The 23118-nt window shown below is 34.4% G+C and overlaps 1 protein-coding gene across 1 annotated transcript in view; it reads left to right on the top strand.

Annotated features, from left to right (window-relative positions):
* The window catches only part of MYCBP2 (MYC binding protein 2, E3 ubiquitin protein ligase), a 377715-nt gene that overhangs the window by 300769 nt on the left and 53828 nt on the right, over positions 1–23118 (top strand). The window contains exons 55-57 of the mRNA XM_006887864.1: positions 17823–19466; positions 20503–20672; positions 21366–21610. Of these exons, the coding sequence (XP_006887926.1) occupies positions 17823–19466; positions 20503–20672; positions 21366–21610 (2059 nt within the window). The remainder of the gene's footprint in view (positions 1–17822; positions 19467–20502; positions 20673–21365; positions 21611–23118) is intronic.

Here is a 23118-nt window from a genome sequence, read left to right as displayed (position 1 = left end):
ACCTTTCTTTCTTTGCTTTAAATATTAGTTTTCATTTTCTTAATTCTTTATACTTCCAATCTCAAGAAAATGAATTGCTTTTTTCAAGGCTCTTCCTCCTTAAGACAATATTTTACAAAATTCATCATAATCTCTAAAATCTTTCTGTAATATGCAATGTTTTTTATAAAAAAAATAAAGATATCTGTGACTTGTGTAGTGGTTCTTTCTATATAAATTAATTCTTTTTGGTACTCCAGTTGGAATTATTGTCCATTAAACTTTATTATACATAGGGGATATGGCTGAAATAGTACTGGTTTCTTGTTTCTATATCCACTAATCTGAACCTGTTTTTATTTTTTTCTTCTGTTCTTAAGTGTCACTCAAACTCTAATAATGCATATGCTTATTATTAAGGAGTCCTTATCCACCTTTTTTATAACTTTTTTAGAATACTCTTTTAAAACTCTTAGTATTTCTAATTATAAAGGAAAATGTCAGAATTCATATTTAAGAGAAACTATTAAAGTAAGATAGCCTATATTCCTTTAATTTTGTATTTCTTAATCTTTTTATTACCCATCTAAGTAAAAAAATTCATACTTTAAAAAGTAAAGTAAGAATGTTTTTGTAGGTTCCATTATGAAAATAAAATACTAATTTCTAAGTATAGATTATATGTTTGATTAGGCTAATAGCAGTGTTCCTCTTTAAATACCTTATTTTGGAGGACAAACTATCAACTCATTATTTGCTTAATTTCTGCATGAAATACACTGCATGTGAGGCAGGTAGAAGTCAGTATTGAGCATTATTTAGATCACTTAGATGCATATGATATTGAATCAATTTATCATAGAGTCTCCTTAGACTATTTTTCCATGCTGCTGCTATATGTTGCATATGAATTTACATGTATTTGGGTGTTTTTAAATGGGCTGTTAAATATAAAATTTGATAGACAGACTATTTCCACTAAACAAGAACAAAAAAAAAACCATACAAAATTGATCTCTAAATTTGAGGGGGGAGGGAATCACCAACTTCCACAAAATTCTGAATTGACATAGTCTTTTTAAATACTTAACTATATCTGAATGTTATAAAACACCATTCACTTTGCCATTTGGGATGTTAATTAATAACAAGTTGTAGTTTTGACTGTTTTACCCACTGCAGGTGACCAACTGAGTGCCATATTGAATTCCATTCAGTCACGGCCCAATGTCCCAGCTCCTTCCATCTTTGATCAAGCTGCAAAACCTCCCTCTTCCCTAGTCCACAGCCCATTTGTGTTCGGACAGCCCCTTTCCTTCCAGCAGCCTCAGCTTCAGAGTAAGTCTGTCAGCCTTACCTGCCTCATCAAGCCATTTCTGAAGCTTTGTTCTGAGTTGTTTATCAGATACGAATTATCTATCCACTCACCTGATGGTTTTATTTAAGGAGGATGTTGCCCCACACACACAGTTTTTTAAGCATTTAAGCTAAAACATCTGATGAAAACATCTACAGCGAAGACATTTGTTTTTTATCTCAGGTTGTTTTTTTGTAAGAAGGTGTATTTCCTTAAAATACAGTTGTTAACTTTCTATTTTGATTCTAGTGAATACGTACTATACAATTATAAAAAACATAATTTGATATAGAATTTTCTTTTTAATTATGTATGTTTATGGTAAACATCAGTTCTGGAGAGTAATCTTCATTATTTTATGTTAGATTTTTGTTACTTAAAGATGTGTCAAAAAAATAGTCCAATCTCACTCTCTCAATGGCTGGAGAGAAGCCTATTCTGGTTTGGACAAGTGTGTGTCTCTCATTTAAGTGGATTTTTTTATCTATGAAAATGTAGAGACATTTAGGTTTCCAAATTGTTAAAAATCCTCTTGTGCATTTTCCCCCACCCTTAGTATGTTAAAAAGTGAAGTCAAAGTGCCATTGGGAGGTAAAGATAGTGAGACTTCATCTTTCGTTCTTTGGACATATTGTTAGGAGAGACAATTCCTTGGAGAAGGACATCATACTTGGAAAGGTGGAAGGTCATTGAAAGAGAGAAAGACCCTCAATGAGATATATTGACACAGTGACTGCAGCAATGAGTTCAAATGTGTCATGTTGAGGAAGACATCACAGGACAAGACAGAGTTCAGATCTCTTGTTCACAGGGTCACTATGAGTCATAGTCAACTCAGCAACACCTAACAAACAACAGCAGTATGTTAAACTTATTATTTGATGACAGTTCTTTCTAGGAGTCCCTCAGCTCTTTACCCTTAATCTGAAAGTAACTCAGATTAATGCAAAGAATAGGCTCAAATTACATTTAACTGAGTATTCGAAAATCTCTTGCTGGTTGACTCTCTAAGCCCATATTGTCTATCCAGGCACAATCTCTAAATGAGATAGTTTATAGAAGTCTCAGTGTACATACCCATTGATTGGACTAACTTGCATGTAAGGTATTTTTTTACAAAATATATTTGAAAAAGAGATTATCCTCAAAATACTATAACAGTTGTGTTGTTGATTGCCATCGAGTCGGGCACAACTCATAGCAACCCTATGAACAAAAGGCCTGAAGGCTTTCTATAACTATCAACATTTATCAGCGTTCATAGAGTTTCCGGTAACAGACAAAAAAACTAGGGAAATAATAGTCTTCTTCTATCCAAAGGTGTATTGTAAGTCTTCACAAAAATATCAAATGTAATTACTATCCTCATTTATAAATTATTTAATTAATGTTCTCTTTCCAATCAAAACATAATAAAATTCAATTTATAAAGACATAAAAAAATTTTCCTTGTCTCATTCAGGAAAAATAGACTTCCAAGAGAAATTCTAATGGTATCATTTTATACATCTTGGGTTTCTTATCAGTACCACTACTTTATTACTAGAATCTTGGAACAAATTTTAAATCATGGCTAATGCTACAGTTACCAGCTTTCTCTAAAGAATTATCTGTATTCAGACAATGCAGATTCCTCAAACCTGTTTTAAAAGCTCTTATCCTCAGTAGAAATTCATTAAAGTTTGAATTCCAGAAGAGAGAAGTTTTAATGTTTAGCATAGCTAAAAAACGGGATAGAATTTTAACAATTATTTTCATGTTTTTAAATAAATGAGACTAGCCTTAATCACATTATATTGTTATTATTGTCATGTACTTTTGAGTCAGAACTGTCTCATGACTGACCATCCGGCAGGTTTTCAGAGACAGTAAATCATATAGGCTCAGATTGCCATCTTCATTATTGAGCAGCTTGTTGATTAGATCCGAGAGCCTTTGGGTTGGCAGTGCAACTTTTTACCATTACGCCCCTATCCTCCTAGAGGTTTTACCCCACAATGTCAATATATATTTTCAAAGCTAATAATACAATAGCACTAAGTTACATTGCAACATAAGTTTTACTATTATATCCATATGACACATTCTTAAATGAGAAAGAAAAATCCAAGAAATGTGGCAATAAATAAATAAAAGTAACTGGGATGACTGCATTTTAGAGGACTAGTACCTCAGAGTACTAACACCTCAACAAGAGTGGCATCTCTTCCTAAACAACATGCCTCTGGAAACTCTATGGACTTAGAGAAATAATGATAGTTATAGAACAGAGGTCTTTTGTTCATAGAGTTACTATGAGTCATGCTTGACTCAATGGCAATCAACAACAACATCTTCTAAGAAAGTAAAACTTTTTCCTGTTTTGTTGACTCTGCAAAGTTTTTGACTGTGTGGAACATAGCAAATTATGGATAACAATTGACAAGAATGGGAGTATCAGAACATGTACTTAATTGTACTCATGCAAAACCTACTAAAAGACCAAGAAACTATTGTCTGAACAGAACATGGGAACACTACATGGTTTAATGTCAAAAAAGGTATGTACTGGGCTTATATCTTTTCTTCATACCTATTCATTATTTATGCTGAGCAAGAAGCTGGACTATATGAAGTATATGGCCTTAGAACTGGAGGAAGAATCAACAACTTAAATTATGCTGATGTCTCAGCCTTGCTTCCACAAAATGAAGACGACCAGAAGCATTTACTGCAGAAGACTGCAGCTTTTTTTTGTAATAAGGATTACATCTCAGCATCAAGGGAAAAAACTCCTCAGCACTGGATCAATAAATAGGCAACATCATGACGGAGAAATGATTGAAGTTTTTAGTTATTTCATTTTACTGAGATCCACAATCAACAGCCGTGGAAGCACCAGTCAGAAAATCAAAGGACCTGTTGTAAGGACAAAATCTGCTCCCAAGTACCTCTGCATAGTGCTAAAGGGTAAGGATGTCAGTTTAAACTTTGTGCACCTTGCTCAAACCATGATCTTTTCAGTTAATTATTATGCAGCTGAAAGTTCAACAGCAAATAAGTAAAAGCAAAGAATTGATGCCTTTGAATTGTGTTGGAAAATAATGTTGAATCCTATGGACTGCTAATAGTCTACCTTGAAGAAAATGCAAGCAGGATACTTCTGAGAGGCACGAATGGTAAAACTTCATGTCACATACTTGAACATGTTGTCAGAAGGGGCCAATCCTTTGAAAAAAGCATCTTTAGCAGAAGAAGGGATGATTTTCGTCAAGATGGATTGGCCCAGTGACTGCAGTAATGAACTTGAACATGACAGATTGTAAGGATGGTGCAGGATAACATAAGGTGTGACTCTCTACTTGTTGCTGTGAGTTGTAGTTGACTCAGTGGCTCCTAACAACAATAATAGTACCTACTAAAGTACTGTTTTTACTTACATACATGTAGAGATGTACTCAAATTTTCCCAGTAGCCACGTACAAGCTTTAGTTCTGATATTCCTAAACCTTTTTGTCTCATCGATAAATGTTTTAGATGTTCTATAATATTTATTAGATGTCATCTACTAATGCCATTTTGCCTTTTGAAATAAACAGTACTACTCACGCATCAAGAAAGATGTGTAAGACTTCCAAGTCTGGCAGAAAGCAGTCACATACTTTCAGTGTGGAAAGCATTTCAGGAAGGAATTCCAGAATGGATCAAGGAGGTTTTCTAGTTATTCCTTACCCCATTTTTACACAAAATATCCTGACTTTTGCTGAGATAACTCTCTAATACAGTGAGACTGTGTTAATATCGATACTAGTGTTAAAGTTAGGTTTGTTTCTAATACTTGGGGTTATCATAATGACGTTCCAGCAACTGTCAGTGCATTGTTTGCTTGCTGTGAGGTGTGTAATGTTGGTGGAGGGAACACTCGACCTGAGTGAGGGATTTGTGTTTTAGTTTCTGTTCTGCCTCCGAGGTTTATGACACTAAAATGAGTCACAGTCAACTTGATGTCACATAACAACCACAAGAAGCTGATTTTTAAAATCCTTCTGTTCATGTAAAAGAAAAATTACATCACAACATTTTTTTAAAAGATTTATAAAAGCAAGAGAATACAAAGCCCACTGCTCTCAAGTCCAGTCTGACTCATGACAGCCCTTCACCAGGTTTCTGAGGCAGAAATAGAACAGAAGGAGACTGCATCATCTTTCTCCTGCCAAGTTAGCCTCTGATTTCAAGCTGCCAACCTTACCATTAGGAGCCCAGCATTTACAGAGTAGGCTCAACTTTTGTTCAGTACATTTTTTTCACACTGGAATCTGTGGCAGCTGTCAGATGGTCAATATATTTTCTTTTGTCTCTAACATTTCTTACATCTCCAAAAGTTATTATCCTTTTGTTATTGTTATGTGCTCAAAGTCAACTATGACTCTTAGTGACCCTGTGCACAATAGCTCTGAACTCTGTGGCACCCGTACCCTCATTACCGCATTTGCTCTGTCAATCCATTTCATCCAGGGTCTTTCTTGCCTGCACTTTCCCTCAATCCTTCCAAGCATGGCATTCTCCAAAGACTGGTCCCTCCTGGCTACATGTCCAAAGTATGTGAGATGAAGTCTCAAAATCCGTGTCTCGGAGGAGCAGCTTGGTTTCACCTCTCCAGAACAGACTTGTTAGTTCTCTTGGCAGTCCATGGTAAATTCAGTACTTTAGTCACTGATTTATGTAATACACTTCACAAGTGTGTAGCCTCGTGCTGTAATAGTCTAAGGCAATGGATTAGATTACAGAAGATGATTCTATATTATGAAAGGTATTGTAAACCGTACTTTAACAGTTTAAACTTTGTTTTGTAAGTATTCTAAATAGATGACAGGGACAGATGAAGGGAATAGAGAGTGCTGCAGACCTGTAAAGGGGGCTCTGGTGGCCGAGAAATAAAGAATTGTGTTGTCAATTCCTTGGGGAAAGATGAGCGATCTCTTCCCATGTGATTTACTACCTCTGAAAACCCACTGGAGACTCACCTATGAGTCTATTCCAGTTCAACAGTATACAACAACATAGTCCTATAAACAAAGGAATGACATGATTTTTTTTTTACATTTCAAAAGATAGTTTTTACATTTTCAGGTGATAATTAAAAGTATCCAAAAAAAAAAGGTCTTAGAAAAAGGGAGAGTGATAGTGGCAAGAAGATCAGGGAGAAATGGAATAGGACATGGATTAAACTCAATTACAGAGGGTACATAGAAGGATTAAGTTGCCAATATTTGAGCAGTAAAATGGACAGAGCATGGTGACCACAGTTCTGGGAGCCAGTCAAGGATGATTATAGGGTTTCAGTTGTTGTTTTGAAAATAGTATGAAGAAAATGCATAATAAAAGGCAAATTGAAAGCATAAAATTAGTTTATTATTTTAGCTCCAATGAAATGGAATATAATTTAAAAATAGAGAGCATAAATAGCATTCTCAAAGTATGAAAGCATTCTTGACTGGCTAGTTGAATGTGTACCATTAAATTTATTCATATATACATAGTTACTGAAAATAGACCATTTAATCATTCTCAGGATTTACATATAATTAAATTTTAAAATGATATTTTAACTGTTTCATATATATTTTCATGTTGGACTTATCATATCACCCAACTTTTCTAATCCCTAAACTTATACACTATGATATAGCTAGTTGCTTCAGAAATTCAAACCCAATGCCATCAAGTAGGATCCAGCTTATACTGACCTTCCAACGGCTTTCCTAAAGCTGTAAATTGCCACAGGAGGAGACTACCTGTCTGTCTTCCACCAAACCACTGGTGGATTCGAACCACTAAAAACACACACACTTTGACCAACTCATAGCTGACTTTCTAGCAGGTTTTCAGAGGTTGTAAAGTGCATGTGATTGCTTATGATTAGTAAATCTAAATATTCATCTTTTATATTGGGCTCTTTTTTTGTTCATTTTATTTGTGAAATCTACATAATCCAAAGCTTTACAAAATTATAATATAGTGATAGAACTTTTATTGTTGAAGTGGCCTGTGAAGTCATCTACTCAAGCCTTCAATTTAAATATGAAGGAATTTTAGGTAATTTGTCCAAATTTGTACAGCTAGGGTTGGAGTTTTTTTACCAGCAATCACCTAGGGAATAAAAATTACCCTTCCATAATCTCTTGATGGTGATTCCACACATAGAGTTACCCTGAACGTGCCACGTGACTCACAACAGAAGCCTTTTTAGACCATTCTTCTTTTAGATCTTAAATCTCTGTATAATATCCCTGATATTATTCAAACTTTTGCCAGATTGAAAATTCATTATACTACAAGGCAATACTAGTTGTCGGTTCTTCACAGTTTTTTGGTAGATAACAAGGACAGAAAAATGTCCCTTCCTTCCCCTCTCTACCAGCTAATAAAAGAGACTGAACTATGCCTCTCTACTTTGCTTTTGTTAACACATTTCACCAGTCAGCTTGTATTTGTTTAATTCTCTCTCTCAAGATTACTTTAAAAGTTTCTTATACTAACTTGGTTTTGATTTTACTTCTCCTTGTTACATCCTTCTCAGAGTCTCACATTCATGGACATAGCTTGGCTATCAGCATCGAAGTGTTGTCCAGTTTCTGTGATTTATAGTTACTGTTTTTCCATTTGCAGCTAATCAGTAATGTAATTTTTTACATTCCCTCTACCCCTTTGTGTTGCAGTTTAAAGAGTAATACATATCTTTCCTTAGATGTTTTTGAAATTATTTTTTCTAAGCCTCAGTTACAAAGACATCAAATCCTGCTCAGAATTTTTCTATCTCAGCTATCACAGACTGAAATGATAAACTATCATACTTCCTAATGATGATGCAGGATAGGATAAAATTCAGATCTGTTGCTCTTAGGGTCGCTATGAGTTGTGTTCAGCTCGATAGCACTTAACAACAGTCATATTAGAAATTTACTCTCTCTTGAATTATTCCTGGGACTCACTTAGAGAAACATTCTTGTATTTTGCCTGTTAATTTTTATCCATCTTTCCATCTTTCTACATTCATATCTTGTGGATTAATGTCATAGTCTTGTTAAAAATCTTTTTCCTTTTTATCTAATTAAGCTGACTTTGTGCCAGTATTTCTGGTTTTGTAATCTATACTAACATAGGTATAAATGTATTTGGTTCCTGTTCCATGTATTAACTCTTGTAGCCTTTCTCCAGATAAAGTTAATGCAGATGATATTGAGTAGATAGATAATCCATTGATAACAGCCTCCAAAGCTGTTGGTCAAGAAAGTTGCCATATTTGAAAGTTTTTCATTAATAGTATTGTCACATCTTAAATTTGCACACTGATAGAAGGAACCATTACTTAGTTAATTATGTGTTTGATCCAGAGAAAAATACAGATTTTTAATATCAATCAAAATGAATCAAGAATTCAAATTGAGTAAAGAAAGGAAAACTGTTACTACCATTGTGCCATTAGTATGGTGACATTTTATCATCATTAACTCTGAAGGGTCTATAGATTTGGACTTTTTATGTTTATACACACATGTATGTAAGTGTATGTATATATCACACAAACAAAATACTGCAAAATCTGAACATTATACTAGATTTACATAAAACTCTCAAGTACTTAACAATTTAATAGTGTAAGATTTTTATTTCCTGTATTAACCTTCTCAAAATGGAGAACTGAACAAAATAAGTAGCAACAATATATACCAAATATTCTTTCTCTCTGTTATTTATAGTTTCCCAGGAGAGTGTTCTTCCTATTCTCTCAGCCATAGCAAATAGTGATATAATCTGATTAAGTCCTTCACCTTTTGAGTATATTTCTATTATATTGTTCTCCTATTAATCTGCTTCTTTTAATATTGCCAACTAACAATATATAAAAAGATCCACATATAATGGCATAGCTTGGTGATAGTATGTAATAGGAAAACAACATATGCTGTTTTAATACTAAAAAACTCATCAAATAGCTACTGTAAAATAGCTATTTCATATAATCATGATACTTTTGATGTGCATACTTGTGATAATTTATATCAGGATTTACGAAGGTTCATCCTTGTTATTATATGCCTTTGGTGTATTACTATTATTTATGTGTAAATTTAACATTTCTGATCACTGTTCAGTTGTTGATTTAGTATTCAAAGAGTTTATCATTCACTCACAACCATCAAGTCGGAACTGACTCATAGCTGATCTTCCAGTGGGTTTCAGAGAAGATTGCTCGTTTTTCTGCCTTGTAGCAGCTGGTAGATTCGAACTGCCTGCTTTTCATATGGCAGTGCAACTCCTTACCCAGTAAGCCATAAGAGTTCCCTTAAAGAATAAATGCCCCTTTTAAGTCCCTGAGCTTGCAATTTTATATGCTGACACAAGATGGCAGTACTCTCAGTGACAAGATTATTTTGCTGATATTCATAGCAAATCCACAATATTTCTTCTGTTAAATTGAAATGAGAAAAGTTTTATTAGAAAATGAAACTACTGTTTCATTGTCATCAATATCTCAGGTACTGCTTTTTAAAAGTATACTTTACAGTGAACTACAGAGTTTCTCTGACCAGAAGATTAATGACCTAGGAGACTTCATATTTAATATCTAAAGGCCAGACACAAAGAACAGATGCAAAGAACCATGTTGTTCAGAAGGAAAAATTTTATGCCAAACAAATACTTTCATCCTGCGCTAAAGGGGAAAGCCTATCTTTAAATTACCTTTAAAAATAATTATTCTCCTTAATTAGCTATATGTTTTCAAAAGAAAATGATGCAAACTTTACTGAGCAAATTGATTGACCAGCTATCTTTTCTATATAATAGAGTTAAAGGAGAAAGAGATCATGATTACGTGATCCCTATCAAATTGTTTAATAGTAGATCAACTGTTTTATTTCATAATAGATAATCAGTGACTCAGTCACCAATTGCTTCCTTCTTTTAATTTGAAAAATAGAAATCGAAAAAGGTAAATGTTACTATCAAATATGGCTTAATAGGAATACTTTGTTAAAATGAAAAGCTTACAAGCACCATAGCCTCCTGTCAGAGTGTATTTAGTCCTTTACCAATAACTGTTTTTAGATTTTCATTTAGTAAACAAAATATTTTCACTTACTCACTCTGAGTCATAGTTAGGAATCCAGTCTCTTGAGGCTTTGTGGAACATTAAAAAGACTTCAAGGCCACTTTGGCTTTTAAACTTTTCCCAGATGTCTCTCCTGTAACTTCTAATATCTTAATACAACGGTTCTTGTGATAGTTTTTTACCACATTTATGGTTTTGATGGTTCAGATACTCTTATTCAGAATTCTTGTTTTTATGCTCCTATATCATCCTATTAAACTCAGTTTTTTAAAAAACAAGCCAATAGTTTTCTCTCTAAATTCTACTTACATTAACTCTCCTAATCAGAAATGAGTATATGTTTTAAGTTCTTGTCCTAATTTCAGCACCAATTCATAGCTGACTCTCCACTGGGTCGCTGAGACTGTAAATTGCATGGAGGAAACTGCCCATCTTTCTCTGTAGGAAGAGCTGCTGTATTCAGACCGCAGAGAGATGTGGCCTCTGGATTGTTAGTGCAACCAGCTCCCAACGAACTAGAACCACCAGAGCTCTTTGTAACACTTGATTTTTTAGACCTGTTTGAAAAAATTAAATGTCCTAAATTTTGTAAGCATTGTTAATTTATTTAATGCATACATCATAAAATAATTTTAATCTGTCTGTATCCAGTCTTCTGTTCTCTTGAGCCTACTATCCAGGCTTTTAATCTTACAGCAATTACTCCAGTAGTCACTGGCTTTGGCCTTACCGACTATCATTGTTAAGATCTCCTTTTGCTTTGTCTATCAACTATATTTGACAGAGTTGATTTCTTTTTTACATGAAGTACCTGCTCATTCCTGTTCAGGATCTTCCCCAGTAACAGCATTTCCTGTCTCCTTCTGTCTTCTTCCATGTGGTATTCCTAGAACTGCCTCAGACCTCTAGTGTTTACACTCTTCTCAACTTCACTCCTTAGGCAGTCTGTCTGAGTCAAAAGATACTATGTCAAATGCTGCTTCTTAGAGGCAGGGGTGGAGAAACTTTCTCACATACTTTGGGCATGTTGTAAGGAAGGCCTCATCATTAGAAAAAGACATCATGCTGGGAAAGGTAGAAAGTCAAGAAAGAGAAAACCCTCAATGACATGGATTGGCATGGTGACTACGACAGTGAGTGTGAGCGTGTCGGAGATTGTGGCAGTGGTACAGGATAGACCAAGGTGTTCTGTTCATAGACCACTGTCAGTCATGCTGACTTAACAGCTCCTAACCAAAACAGCAACACAGTATGTATATTTGGTTCATTCTTTATCTCCTTTCACCTCACTGTAATTATGCTCCATAAGAATAGGGACTTTGCTTTTATTAATCGTTGTACCCTAATAATATCTAGAACGCCTAGCAGATAGTCAGTATTTTACATTTAATTACTTCTTAGTGTATAGCTGGCTTATCTTTCATCTAAGCTATAATAATTAATCAGTAAAATATTTTTTTCTGTTTTGAGAAAAATCATGTTGTATAAATACCTAGCTGGGTTAAATTGTATTAGTTTGGTAATACTCAGATCATTATCACCCTATTTACTGAATTTCTTTTCATTCAACAGATTAATTTTAATTGCCATGTTAAAATTTTAGGTAAAATGGATTTGTTTCGTTTTTTAGTATAGTGCTGTTCGGTTATGTTGTGGATTTTTAGTTTATTTCTTTTAAAAATATATTTTAAAGGTGCTTTTAATTATTTGAGCAAAAATTGCTTCTTTTCAGATCCTTTCTCTGCATGGCAAGTCATTATGTTCAGCAGTTTACAGTGACTTCTAAATTTTCTTTTGCTTCACGTTTCAAAATTTTTAATAAACAAAATCTGAAGTCTCTGTAATAAATACAAAAGACTGAATATCAGGGTTAATACTAACACTTTTCCCTGACAATGAGCTCAGAAAGGTAGCCAACCATAAATGGCATCTTGGCATTCTGAGAGGCATGCTGGAGAAACGTGTCCACACAGAAATCAGGTGAGAATAGGTAAACTGTAAGTAGCATCCCTTTATCTACCACTGTTTACAAAAACATCATTCTAAATCTTTATAAGGAAATGAATGCCAAATTGAAAATATGTGAGCTAAAGAACTACTAATCAAAAAAGACATGCTCAAACTTGGTTTATCAAAACTATAAGCTTTAACCAAGAAGTTAACATTTTGAAGCTATCATTATAAACCTAAATTAATGAAGCTATCATTATAAACCTAAATTAACTGATTTTCAGTTTTAATTTTAGAGAAATTTAAATTTTGTTGAAAATCTTAACCAAACATATAAACTTTTAAAATAACAATTGTTGCATACCACTTGAAATGCTTTGTTTTTGCTTGTGTGCTCTGCAAATTTTTTTCCATTGAATTTGTGCTGCTTCTTTGCCAATGTTTTCCACTGTAGAATCTCCATCTCGCAGCCTTGTTTCTCGTGAACGCATTTTCAAAAATTATGGTGTAACTGGTCCTGCTTCTGCTATCTCATCTCTGTCTCACAAACTGCAGGGTGGGTATACATGCATTCATAGATAGGTCATTCTAATAACTCTGGAGGTTTTCTATAAAGAACTTTTAGTTCCTTTCAGTCATTTTCATTCCATTTCATTTTTTTACATTTTAATTTGTAATTTTATTTCCTTATAATTATGGGTTTGTTAGATTTTATAGTACAGATACCTTAATTTAATATCCATGTTTAAAATATCTACAGATTGAAAACTGTCTTCATTTAATTTCAAACTTATGTGAGATCTTAAAGATTAAAATAGGTACATAGAGTGGAAGAAATGCCTACTATGAGGATTTTTAAAAAATCATTATTATTAAAATGAGATGATGTATGTGTAAGGCATAAAGTACTTTGTGACCCGTAAGAACATGCACTGTAATATATCAATTAAGTGACAGTTTGGTCTTACATTCTTTTTTCATGTTATGTAATGTAAAATCAGTTTTAGTTTAGGTCGTGATAAATACTTTGATACTTAAATTTCTTCATTTAATTTGGTTACCATAGTACCTTGTATAAATTACCTATCACAACATTAATCTTATTATTTACTTAGTGACCCAGAGAGTTTTAATATTTAAAGCCTATCAGTGCTTAAGCTTAAAATTGATAAATATTACATAACTTAAAAATATACTGTAGTCATTAAGAATATTTATATGTACTTAATATTGATTAAGCTTTCTTAATTCAATTTTTATGAAAAATTTTTTTGTAAAAATTATGAGGGAATATCAAATACTTTATGAGTTTTTCAAGTAGTACTAGCTTTCCATTTTTTTCTAGAATAGGTAAAACTGCTTTACATTTCTCCTTTGTCATGTGGTCTGATGGGTACCGTGTATTGGTATTACATGAATAACCTGATGATTTACAATTTTACAATGAAAACGCTTAATAAGTAAATAAACATTTAGCATATTATGTTTACAAACTTAATTGAATGTTTTTACCCAATCCTGTATTCCTGCAAAATACCCTTGAGGTTAGAAAATGTTTTATTCAGTATCATTTAAACTTAACATATTAAACTAAATTATGTGATGAAAGAAAAAATATATGTATGTTCTAAAGATATTTAATAACTATTCTCACATAATGATGCTTCATGCAATTACAGCATAACAATTTTCAGTAATACTTACTACATGCCTCAAAAATTTTTAAATCCAAATAAAAAATATAAACATAAATTAGTATAAGAGTTTACCTCACTTAAAAAGTTGAATGTATATTCTTTAAAAAATTCCTTTTGAAAAGTTAATTTCAAAAGAATTTTCTTGTCATTTAATTATAAATTATTATTATTATTATTATTATTATTAACTTATAACATCTCTGGAAGAAAAATAACTTGTCCTTTATTTAAAGTTTAGTGTCTGGCAGATAAATTCTTACTATTCACTGATCTTAAGAAAATATTCTCCATTCTTTGAGGTACAAATGCTTGTACAATTGAATTATTTCTCTGCATTTATTTTAAAGCATATGACTAGTGGTATTCTTCACATTAGACTAGTTCTGTTGTTTAGTCAACCACAGAACCTGTTTCCATTGTGAGGAAAAATTAAAAATCATTGCAAATTACTACCATACTAGAATTTAATACTACGTCAGCATGTATTTACAATCCCTTTGCTTACAATAAATGTGTAAGTCAGGCATTAAGATCTGTGAAAAGTTTACAGTCTTTATCGGGAAGCTTTCCAGTTACATTAAACCCACTAGCCCAGTGCCATCAAGTTGATTCAGAATTATAATGATCCTACAGGACAGAATCACATACTTAGGGCATGTCGTTAGAAGGGGTCATTTCTTGGAACAGTGAGGAGTCAACAGAAGAGTAGACGACCCTCAACCAGATAGACTGATACAGTGACTGCAGCAGTGGGCTGAAGTGAGATGAAGATGGCACACAATACAACAGGGCTCAAGTCTGTTGTCGTCAGTTGAGTTATACTCAACTCAGTGATACCCAACAGCAATATAGGGCTGTCATGTAGGTGTTCAAAGACTGTAAATCTTTACAGAAGAAGGCTGCCTTAGCTTTCTTCTGAGAATGGGTTTGAACTTCCAAACGTGAGGTTCACAGCCAAGCATTTTAACTACTATACAATTGGGATATTTTAAAATAAGCTTCCTTTTATACATGCATGGTGTTCTGATAGCAACAAAATGTCCTGAATACAAAATTGTTTTAAAGTTTTTTCTATTAAAAGATGTCTGTTCTTTCTTCATTGCTCTCTTGAATTCCTGTATCCTTAAAAAACCCTAGTTTGTCTAATCAGTGTTAACATAAATTTGTTTAGTATGCATTGTATTAATATTAACTTAATTTTTTAACTTTTGAAACATTTTACAGAAGTATCCTTTTATATTCATTAAAGAGCAAACCTCTTTCAGTCAAAAATGTATTACTTTTTACAGATAAAGGTGCCAGACAGAAAAGATTTACTACTTAAGATATTCAAGACCAGGCATTCTAGTAAACTTTGATTAAGGCATTTGGTTGCTAACCAAAAGGTCTGAGGATTGAGCCAACTAGTCACTCCATGGGAGAAAATGAGGCTGTCTGATTCCATGAATATTTACAGTCTTGGAAAGCATATGCATTTCTGTAAGTCATAATTAACCCCATGCCAGTGGGTGGATTTATCTAAATTTACCATTACATGTAGTTCAACCTTATAAATAAATAAGGTAGTGAAGGCAATAAAAATGTTTCCATCTATCAGATTAATAACCAGAAACCAACATCTCAACCATTACACACTCAATGTAAGTGAGAGATCAAGACCTAGGTTAATGCTGACTTACGTGATAATTTCTAATAAGATTTACTCTATGTTATTACTAGATTGATAAAATCAAATGGACAGAAGTTTCTTAAAGTGCATTTAGTCGGCTGTAAACAACTTCTATTTCAAGACTAACTTTTTTTTACCTGTGTCCAAAGTTAGCCCACTCTTTTCTATTACAAATAAAGAGAAACCATAGATGATGAGTGATATTTTTGATAAAATAAAGCACTGCAAGAAACCAAAAAGCATCGTGTTCAGTATCGACTCACTGCCATCGATTCAATTCCAACTCCTAGGCACCCTCAGTAGGGTTTCTGAGGCTGTAAATCTTCCTGGGAGGCATCTCCCACAGAGGAACTAGTGGATCCAAACTGCCAGGGACATGTAGTCTTTAAGTTAGCAGCAAAACTTGCTGTGGACTACACCACCAGAGCTCTCTTGTGTCTGGTACGTTGTTATATGCCATCAGGTTGACTATGACTCATAGTGATCCTGTGAACAACTCTGAGCCCTGACCTATCCTGAACCAACCTCTCCATCTCTAACACACCAGCCCCCATTGCCACAGTCACTGTAGCAATCCATCTCATCCAGGATCTCCCTGTCCTGTGTTGACTTGCTACCCTTACTGAAAAATGAAATTAATTATTTTAAATAAATTTTAATTAAAATATGTAGTATTAAATCTGTAAGCCCTGAAAAGAATATGGGCCACTCAAATTGTTGATTGCAGTAATGTTTGACTTGCAAACATCTTGCTATCCCTTATATAGCAGCAATTGTTGCTTCTGCTCTGTGGCCTTTGAATTCATAAATGAGACTAAAATGCATATTTGGAAATAATAAAAGAAATTATTTAAAGAGTAGAAGTTTTTGTATTCACTGAACAAAATGTACTAAGAATTTTTGCATTCAACAAAATGTTTAGGTATTTTAGTACCCATCATTGATAGTTCATCAGTGAACAGTGACAGGCAAAAAATTACCTGCTCTTGTCAACCTGAGGGTAGGAGGATAGATTTTAAGGCAGTTCTGTCCTGGCTAGATGAATAGAGAGTGACCACAAAGACAAATACAAGTGTAAGTGCACAAAAGCACACACAGGCTAGCGAAAAGACATTAGGAAGAAATGTTATTAAAGGTTCTAGACCACCAGGCAAGGACAAAGACATTCTAGCTCTGATTCAGCAATGAAAAGCATTAATAAGAGTGTAGGAGGAAACCACTGGATGGGGGCTGTGAAGCAGAAACCAATGATCATGGATTTAGAAACATCTAGTGCTTTGTAGGAAAGAAAGTACTTTTACCTCCTTTCCCCCCCTTATCCTCCCAATTCTTTGTTGCAAGGTCATTCCATATTCAGACTAGTCCTGGTCGTTTGGCAGAACCTGTTTTACTTAGAACGGGATACAAATTCAAAGTTCTGAATAGCTACTTAATGGATTTAATGAACTCTAAGTCTACAACCTGGTTATAAATTTTAGACCTTTGCAGGTACACCACCTGAATGTCATATAATTAAATAATTACTTTCATTTATTCTGTATTATTAAAAAGCTTTAAAAAGTTGTTGCCTGTGAAGTTCTTTATTAAATTAGTTGCACTTACTTGCATTATACTTGAAAACAGTAAATCTATAGGCTTATAAATTCTGCTTCATAGTTCAAGAAAAACCTGCAGTATTACCCTATGTGAGCTATTCCACTGCACTTTATAGGAAATTTAGGTCTTCTACTTAAAATACATTCTTTTGTAGTTGCTACTTTTCTAAAGTTAATTTTTTTTGCCCTCTCTAGTCACTGGCTGAATCTGTTTTTTATACAAGGCCAGAGGTTCTTATTTCTCTAAAAATTTATCCTGTTCTGTTCAGAAGGTTTCTGCTTCCATAAAATATTTTGAGTAGTTTGATGTCTGTATAGTTATGGAGTAGAAATTTTATGATAAATAGTTCCCTTTTATTCTTCAAGTATTTTTGTCTATGCAAACAATATAAAATTTTGTCTGTTTATGTCAATGTTTAATTGCTAATTTAGACATAAAATACAGTTTTAATAACGTTTCACTATGAAATGGACCATACAGGTGACCGAGGAAATGTCTCAACACCTTCCAGACCAGTCTGTACATCAGGAAAATCTGACGTGTCGTCTAAACACAACAGATCCCTCAAATCTGATGGCCGTGTGATCCGGACTACTACTGATCAGAAGAAGCCACGGGGTACAGAAGGTTTATCTGCTAGTGAATCCCTCTTGTTAAAATCCGATGCTGCAAAATTGAGGTCAGATTCTCATAGTAGGTCACTCTCCCCCAATCATAACACCTTGCAGACACTAAAATCTGATGGGAGGATGTCTTCTGGCCTCAGAGCTGAATCCCCAGGACCAGGTTCTCGGTCATCGTCTCCTAAGCCAAAGACGGTCCCCGCCAATAGATCTAGCCCATCTGGGGCCAGCTCGCCACGCGCCTCCTCCCCACATGATAAAAATCTACCTCAAAAAAACACTGCTCCTGTAAAGACAAAACTTGATCCTCCTCGGGAACGCTCCAAGTCAGACTCTTACACACTTGATCCTGATACCCTGCGCAAGAAGAAGGTGCCCCTGACAGAACCGTTAAGGGGACGATCAACTTCACCCAAACCAAAATCAATACCAAAGGATTCCAAAAGTTCCCCTGGATCCGAAAATAGAGCTCCTTCTCCACATGTGGTACAAGAAAACCTTCACAGTGAGGTGGTAGAAGTCTGCACTTCGAGTACTTTAAAAACCAATAGTCTAACAGATAGTACCTGTGATGAAAGCAGTGAATTTAAGAGTGTGGATGAAGGCTCAAATAAAGTTCATTTCAGCATAGGAAAAGCTCCACTGAAAGACGAACAGGAAATGAGAGCTTCCCCCAAAATAAGTAGAAAATGTGCTAATAGGCACACCAGGCCAAAAAAGGAAAAATCTAGCTTTCTTTTCAAAGGAGATGGAGCCAAGCCTTCAGAGCCAGCCAAGCAAGCCATGTCCCCTTCAGTGGCTGAGTGCGCCCGAGCAGTCTTCGCGTCTTTCCTTTGGCATGAAGGCATAGTGCATGATGCAATGGCGTGTTCTTCTTTCCTGAAATTTAATCCTGAACTCTCCAAAGAGCATGCTCCTATAAGGAGCAGTTTAAATAGCCAGCAGCCTACAGAAGAAAAGGAAACCAAGCTGAAAAATAGACACTCATTGGAAATCTCATCTGCTCTTAATATGTTTAATATTGCCCCTCATGGACCAGATATATCTAAAATGGGTAGCATCAACAAAAACAAAGTGTTGTCTATGCTGAAGGAACCACCTCTACATGAGAAGTGTGAAGATGGGAAGACTGAAGCCACATTTGAAATGTCCATGCATCACACAGTGAAGTCTAAATCCCCTCTTCCTTTAACTCTACAGCATTTAGTGGCTTTTTGGGAAGACATCTCTTTGGCTACTATCAAAGCAGCTTCCCAGAATATGATTTTCCCAAGTCCTGGTTCCTGTGCAGTTCTTAAAAAGAAAGAGTGTGAAAAAGAAAATAAAAAGGCTAAAAAGGAAAAGAAGAAAAAAGAAAAGGCAGAAGTCAGGCCGAGGGGCAATTTGTTTGGTGAGATGGCCCAGCTGGCAGTCGGAGGACCAGAGAAAGACACCATCTGTGAGCTGTGTGGTGAATCACACCCGTACCCAGTGACCTACCACATGAGACAAGCCCACCCAGGTAAACTGTACTGTTAAACTATTTACGAATTCCTCTTTTATTTCATGAATTTATGTTTTACTCAAACTTTTCTATGAAGTATGTTAAAGTATAGGGAAACTGTTGCTAAAATACAGTCTTAAAATGTAATTTTAAAAGTATTTTATTAATACAGACTTGAGGAAATATAAGTAAAGCCTTTTTAATACTGTAATTAGTCAAGCAGGTTATTACAATTCCATCATAATGTATGATATAGTTTATGCATTACTCAAAGGATTCTCACACAAGAGTCTCATGCAGTCAAAATAATGACATGCATACACAGGGCAGTATTAAGACTCCTATGATTTTAGTGTTTTCCTGTTCAAAGTTGCAAATCACCTCAGATGATGGTATTGATTCCTTTGGGAATTTTGCTATGGGAATTATATAAAGTGTTTTATTTTCTGAAAAGATTTCATTTTAGTTAAACAGAAGGATTTGTATTACAGTAATGAGTACCGGTTAGTATTTTGAAATATGTGTGATGGATTATGTAAGATTTTTAAGCTTGCTACATATTACTTTGGTAATATTTTGTTAAATATGTAATTCCTTATGTACTTCTGACAGAATATTTTTACACTGATACCCCCCACTTTTATTGGTATATTTTAGTAAACCTAAATGCACCCACATTCTCTGTTTATTTCAATCTAGTGTATAGAGAGCCCTGCTGGTGTGGTAGTTACAGTGTTCAACTACTAGCCAGTAGGTTGACGGCTTGAGCTCACCAGTTGCTGTATATATGCTTCTGTGCAGATAGGTTGCCAATATTTCTCTTAATCTGCTGACTAGAAACAGGGTATCACTAATATTTAGGACATCTTTTGACTGAATGCTTTTAAGTTGAGTAAGCTTTTTTCAGGGAAGAGAGATGTGGAAAAATAACCCCCATCAAGATACATGATTCTATATTTCCTTTACTCTGAGAAATCTGTCATGAATGTAGAAATAATAGGATTATCTTATTAAGGACACTTAAAGTATTAAATATTTATTTTGGTTGTTCAAGGTTGTGGCCGGTATGCTGGTGGACAAGGTTACAATAGCATTGGACATTTTTGTGGCGGATGGGCTGGCAACTGTGGTGATGGTGGCATAGGAGGAAGCACTTGGTATCTGGTATGTGATCGCTGTAGAGAAAAATACCTCCGTGAAAAGCAGGCTGCTGCGAGGGAGAAGGTATTTTTATCCTGTTCTGGGCTGTGCTGTTAATGATATGAATAAAAATATTTCTAAAGTATTATAAAAATATTTTTGCTGTCATATCATTACATAATTGATATTCAATATATGCCTTTAAATGGAAATGAAGGGCAATATTTTATTACAAAACTCTTCTATTTTCACTGCAAAAATTCTGTCTTAGAATAATGGAAGAACACCAATCTATACCATATATGTCTCAATAACAAATATTTACCGTGTAATTACTTATGTTCCCTGCCTTGACACATACACATTGCTCTGTCTTAACTCTTCCTCTTTGAAGGGCATCTTTTTTCTTCTCATCTTTGTAGCCTTAATTCTTAATTCTTTTTAGTGACTGCCCATAATTCCACTCAGAGCACTTCCAACAGAACAGGGTTCCTGAGCACACAGACATTATTTACTCTTTCTAAAGGAGATAGACTTTACTATATAGCTATCTCATTTTTCCATGAAATGAAAAGATACGTAATGTTCCATATAAAATAGTTTCCATTGGAGAGAAGCATCCCATGAATGTAATTTCCCATAATCCTTATCACTTTAAAGTAGCTCCCCATTGTCACATAATGTTTATGTAGAAGCCCAAAATACTTAGCAAAACCAATTAGAACTTAGAGTGCAAATAATAAAAGACTACTCCAAATGTGCATTTTTCTCTACCAGGTCAAACAGTCTAGGAGGAAGCCAATGCAAGTTAAGACGCCTCGTGCTTTGCCCACCATGGAGGCTCACCAGGTGATTAAAGCAAACGCACTCTTCCTGCTGTCCCTAAGCAGTGCAGCAGAGCCAAGCATTCTGTGTTACCATCCTGCAAAGCCATTCCAGTCTCAGCTTCCCAGTGTGAAAGAGGGCGTCTCTGAGGATCTCCCTGTTAAAATGCCTTGTCTCTACCTGCAGACATTAGCTAGGTAATGAAAGTTGGTTTTGGTTTTCATTTGTTAAAATATCTTTGGATTACTATCTTGTGTTGGTAAATAACGAATGAAGTAGTTTGATTAATATTGGCTTTAATTACACACACTGCATAAGATACTGTGCATGTTAAAGAACCTTAAATTTATTTTCTGAGTTTTCTTGTTCCTCTATGACTAAGAGCACAATTTTTGATAGTATTAAAAACCTCATGTAAATGCTTTGTTTATTATTTCCTTTTTAGTACAAAATGTGTCTTAGACGTCTTTAGCTGTCTTTTACTATTTGATAGTATATCTTCAGTCTGCAAATAGTTAAAAATATTGAAGTTGAAACATGCTGATGTATTTTCCATAAGAAACTTTTTTTATTATCCATGGCATTTAATTAGCATGAGCTGATTATTATCACCCTGAAGATAACAAGGTGAAAATAATATAAAATCCTAGCTTCGATGGGCTTATACTTCTAATGGGAAGTAAACTAAACATTTGAGTTATGTCACGAGTACTATGAAAGGAGTATGTATAGAATATGTAATATGAAGAGGATGCAGGTAAAGATTACCTGAATCCTTTCAAGAAAACTGGGGAAAATTTTCCATGGAATCTGATATTTCAGCAGAGTTTTGAAGGGTAAATGGAAATCCAGCAGAGAGATATGAGATTCTTGACAAAATGAAACAGATATGTAAAAACACAAATGAAATAACATTATACATTTGAGGAATTCTAGGCTGTGAGGTCATTTATTGCTGTGAAACATGTAAGTAATGCAGCTGTTATTCATTCCCAAGATCAAGTATGTTAACCCTTATAGCCAGCTGAAGTTAGATAACTATCCCCGTGGAGGGCAAACTTTAGCAGAATTTTAAATCAAAACTATATTAACTGCTTTGCTCTTAGAAAATCAGTATGGTGGGAATATGGAAACTGAGTGAAAGGTTTTAAGTGAAGAAGGAGAAGCCTGTAAATAGTATAGTACTTTCCTATATTGGTCATTAGTAATACAACCTATGCTTTCATACAGTACACACTGACATAATAAAACAACCTTTCGTATACCAGACTTGGTGTTTTTCCATCACTTGACCATTAAAGATTTTAGATATTACCTGCTCACATGGTGTCTTCATTACCTAATGCTACTATAACATAAATAATTGGGAAGCTTTAACAAACCTAAAATTTAAATAAATTTATTGTCTCACTGTTTAGGATACTAAAGTGCAGAGCCAGAGCGCCGGCTCAGGCTCCCGAAGCTTTAGCTCTTTTGCCTCTCTGTTCCTGGATGATCTTCCACAGCTTGACATCTCTCTTCTCCCTTCTCTGCTTCTCACTTACTTTTTTAATTTCTATTTTATTTCAAAGCAGATTGACTTAAGATACTTTACACTAATACTGACATTAACATAACAGACTATGCTAATACTGTCTCATTAATGTAACAAAAAAAAACAAAACCACAAACAACCCTTTCCCAAATGGGATTATAACCACAGATA

Source organism: Elephantulus edwardii, unplaced genomic scaffold, assembly GCF_000299155.1.
Source record: "Elephantulus edwardii isolate Elephantulus edwardi_28Jun2011 unplaced genomic scaffold, EleEdw1.0 scaffold00062, whole genome shotgun sequence".
Lineage (NCBI taxonomy): Eukaryota > Metazoa > Chordata > Mammalia > Macroscelidea > Macroscelididae > Elephantulus > Elephantulus edwardii.
This window is presented reverse-complemented; position numbering and strand designations above follow the sequence as displayed.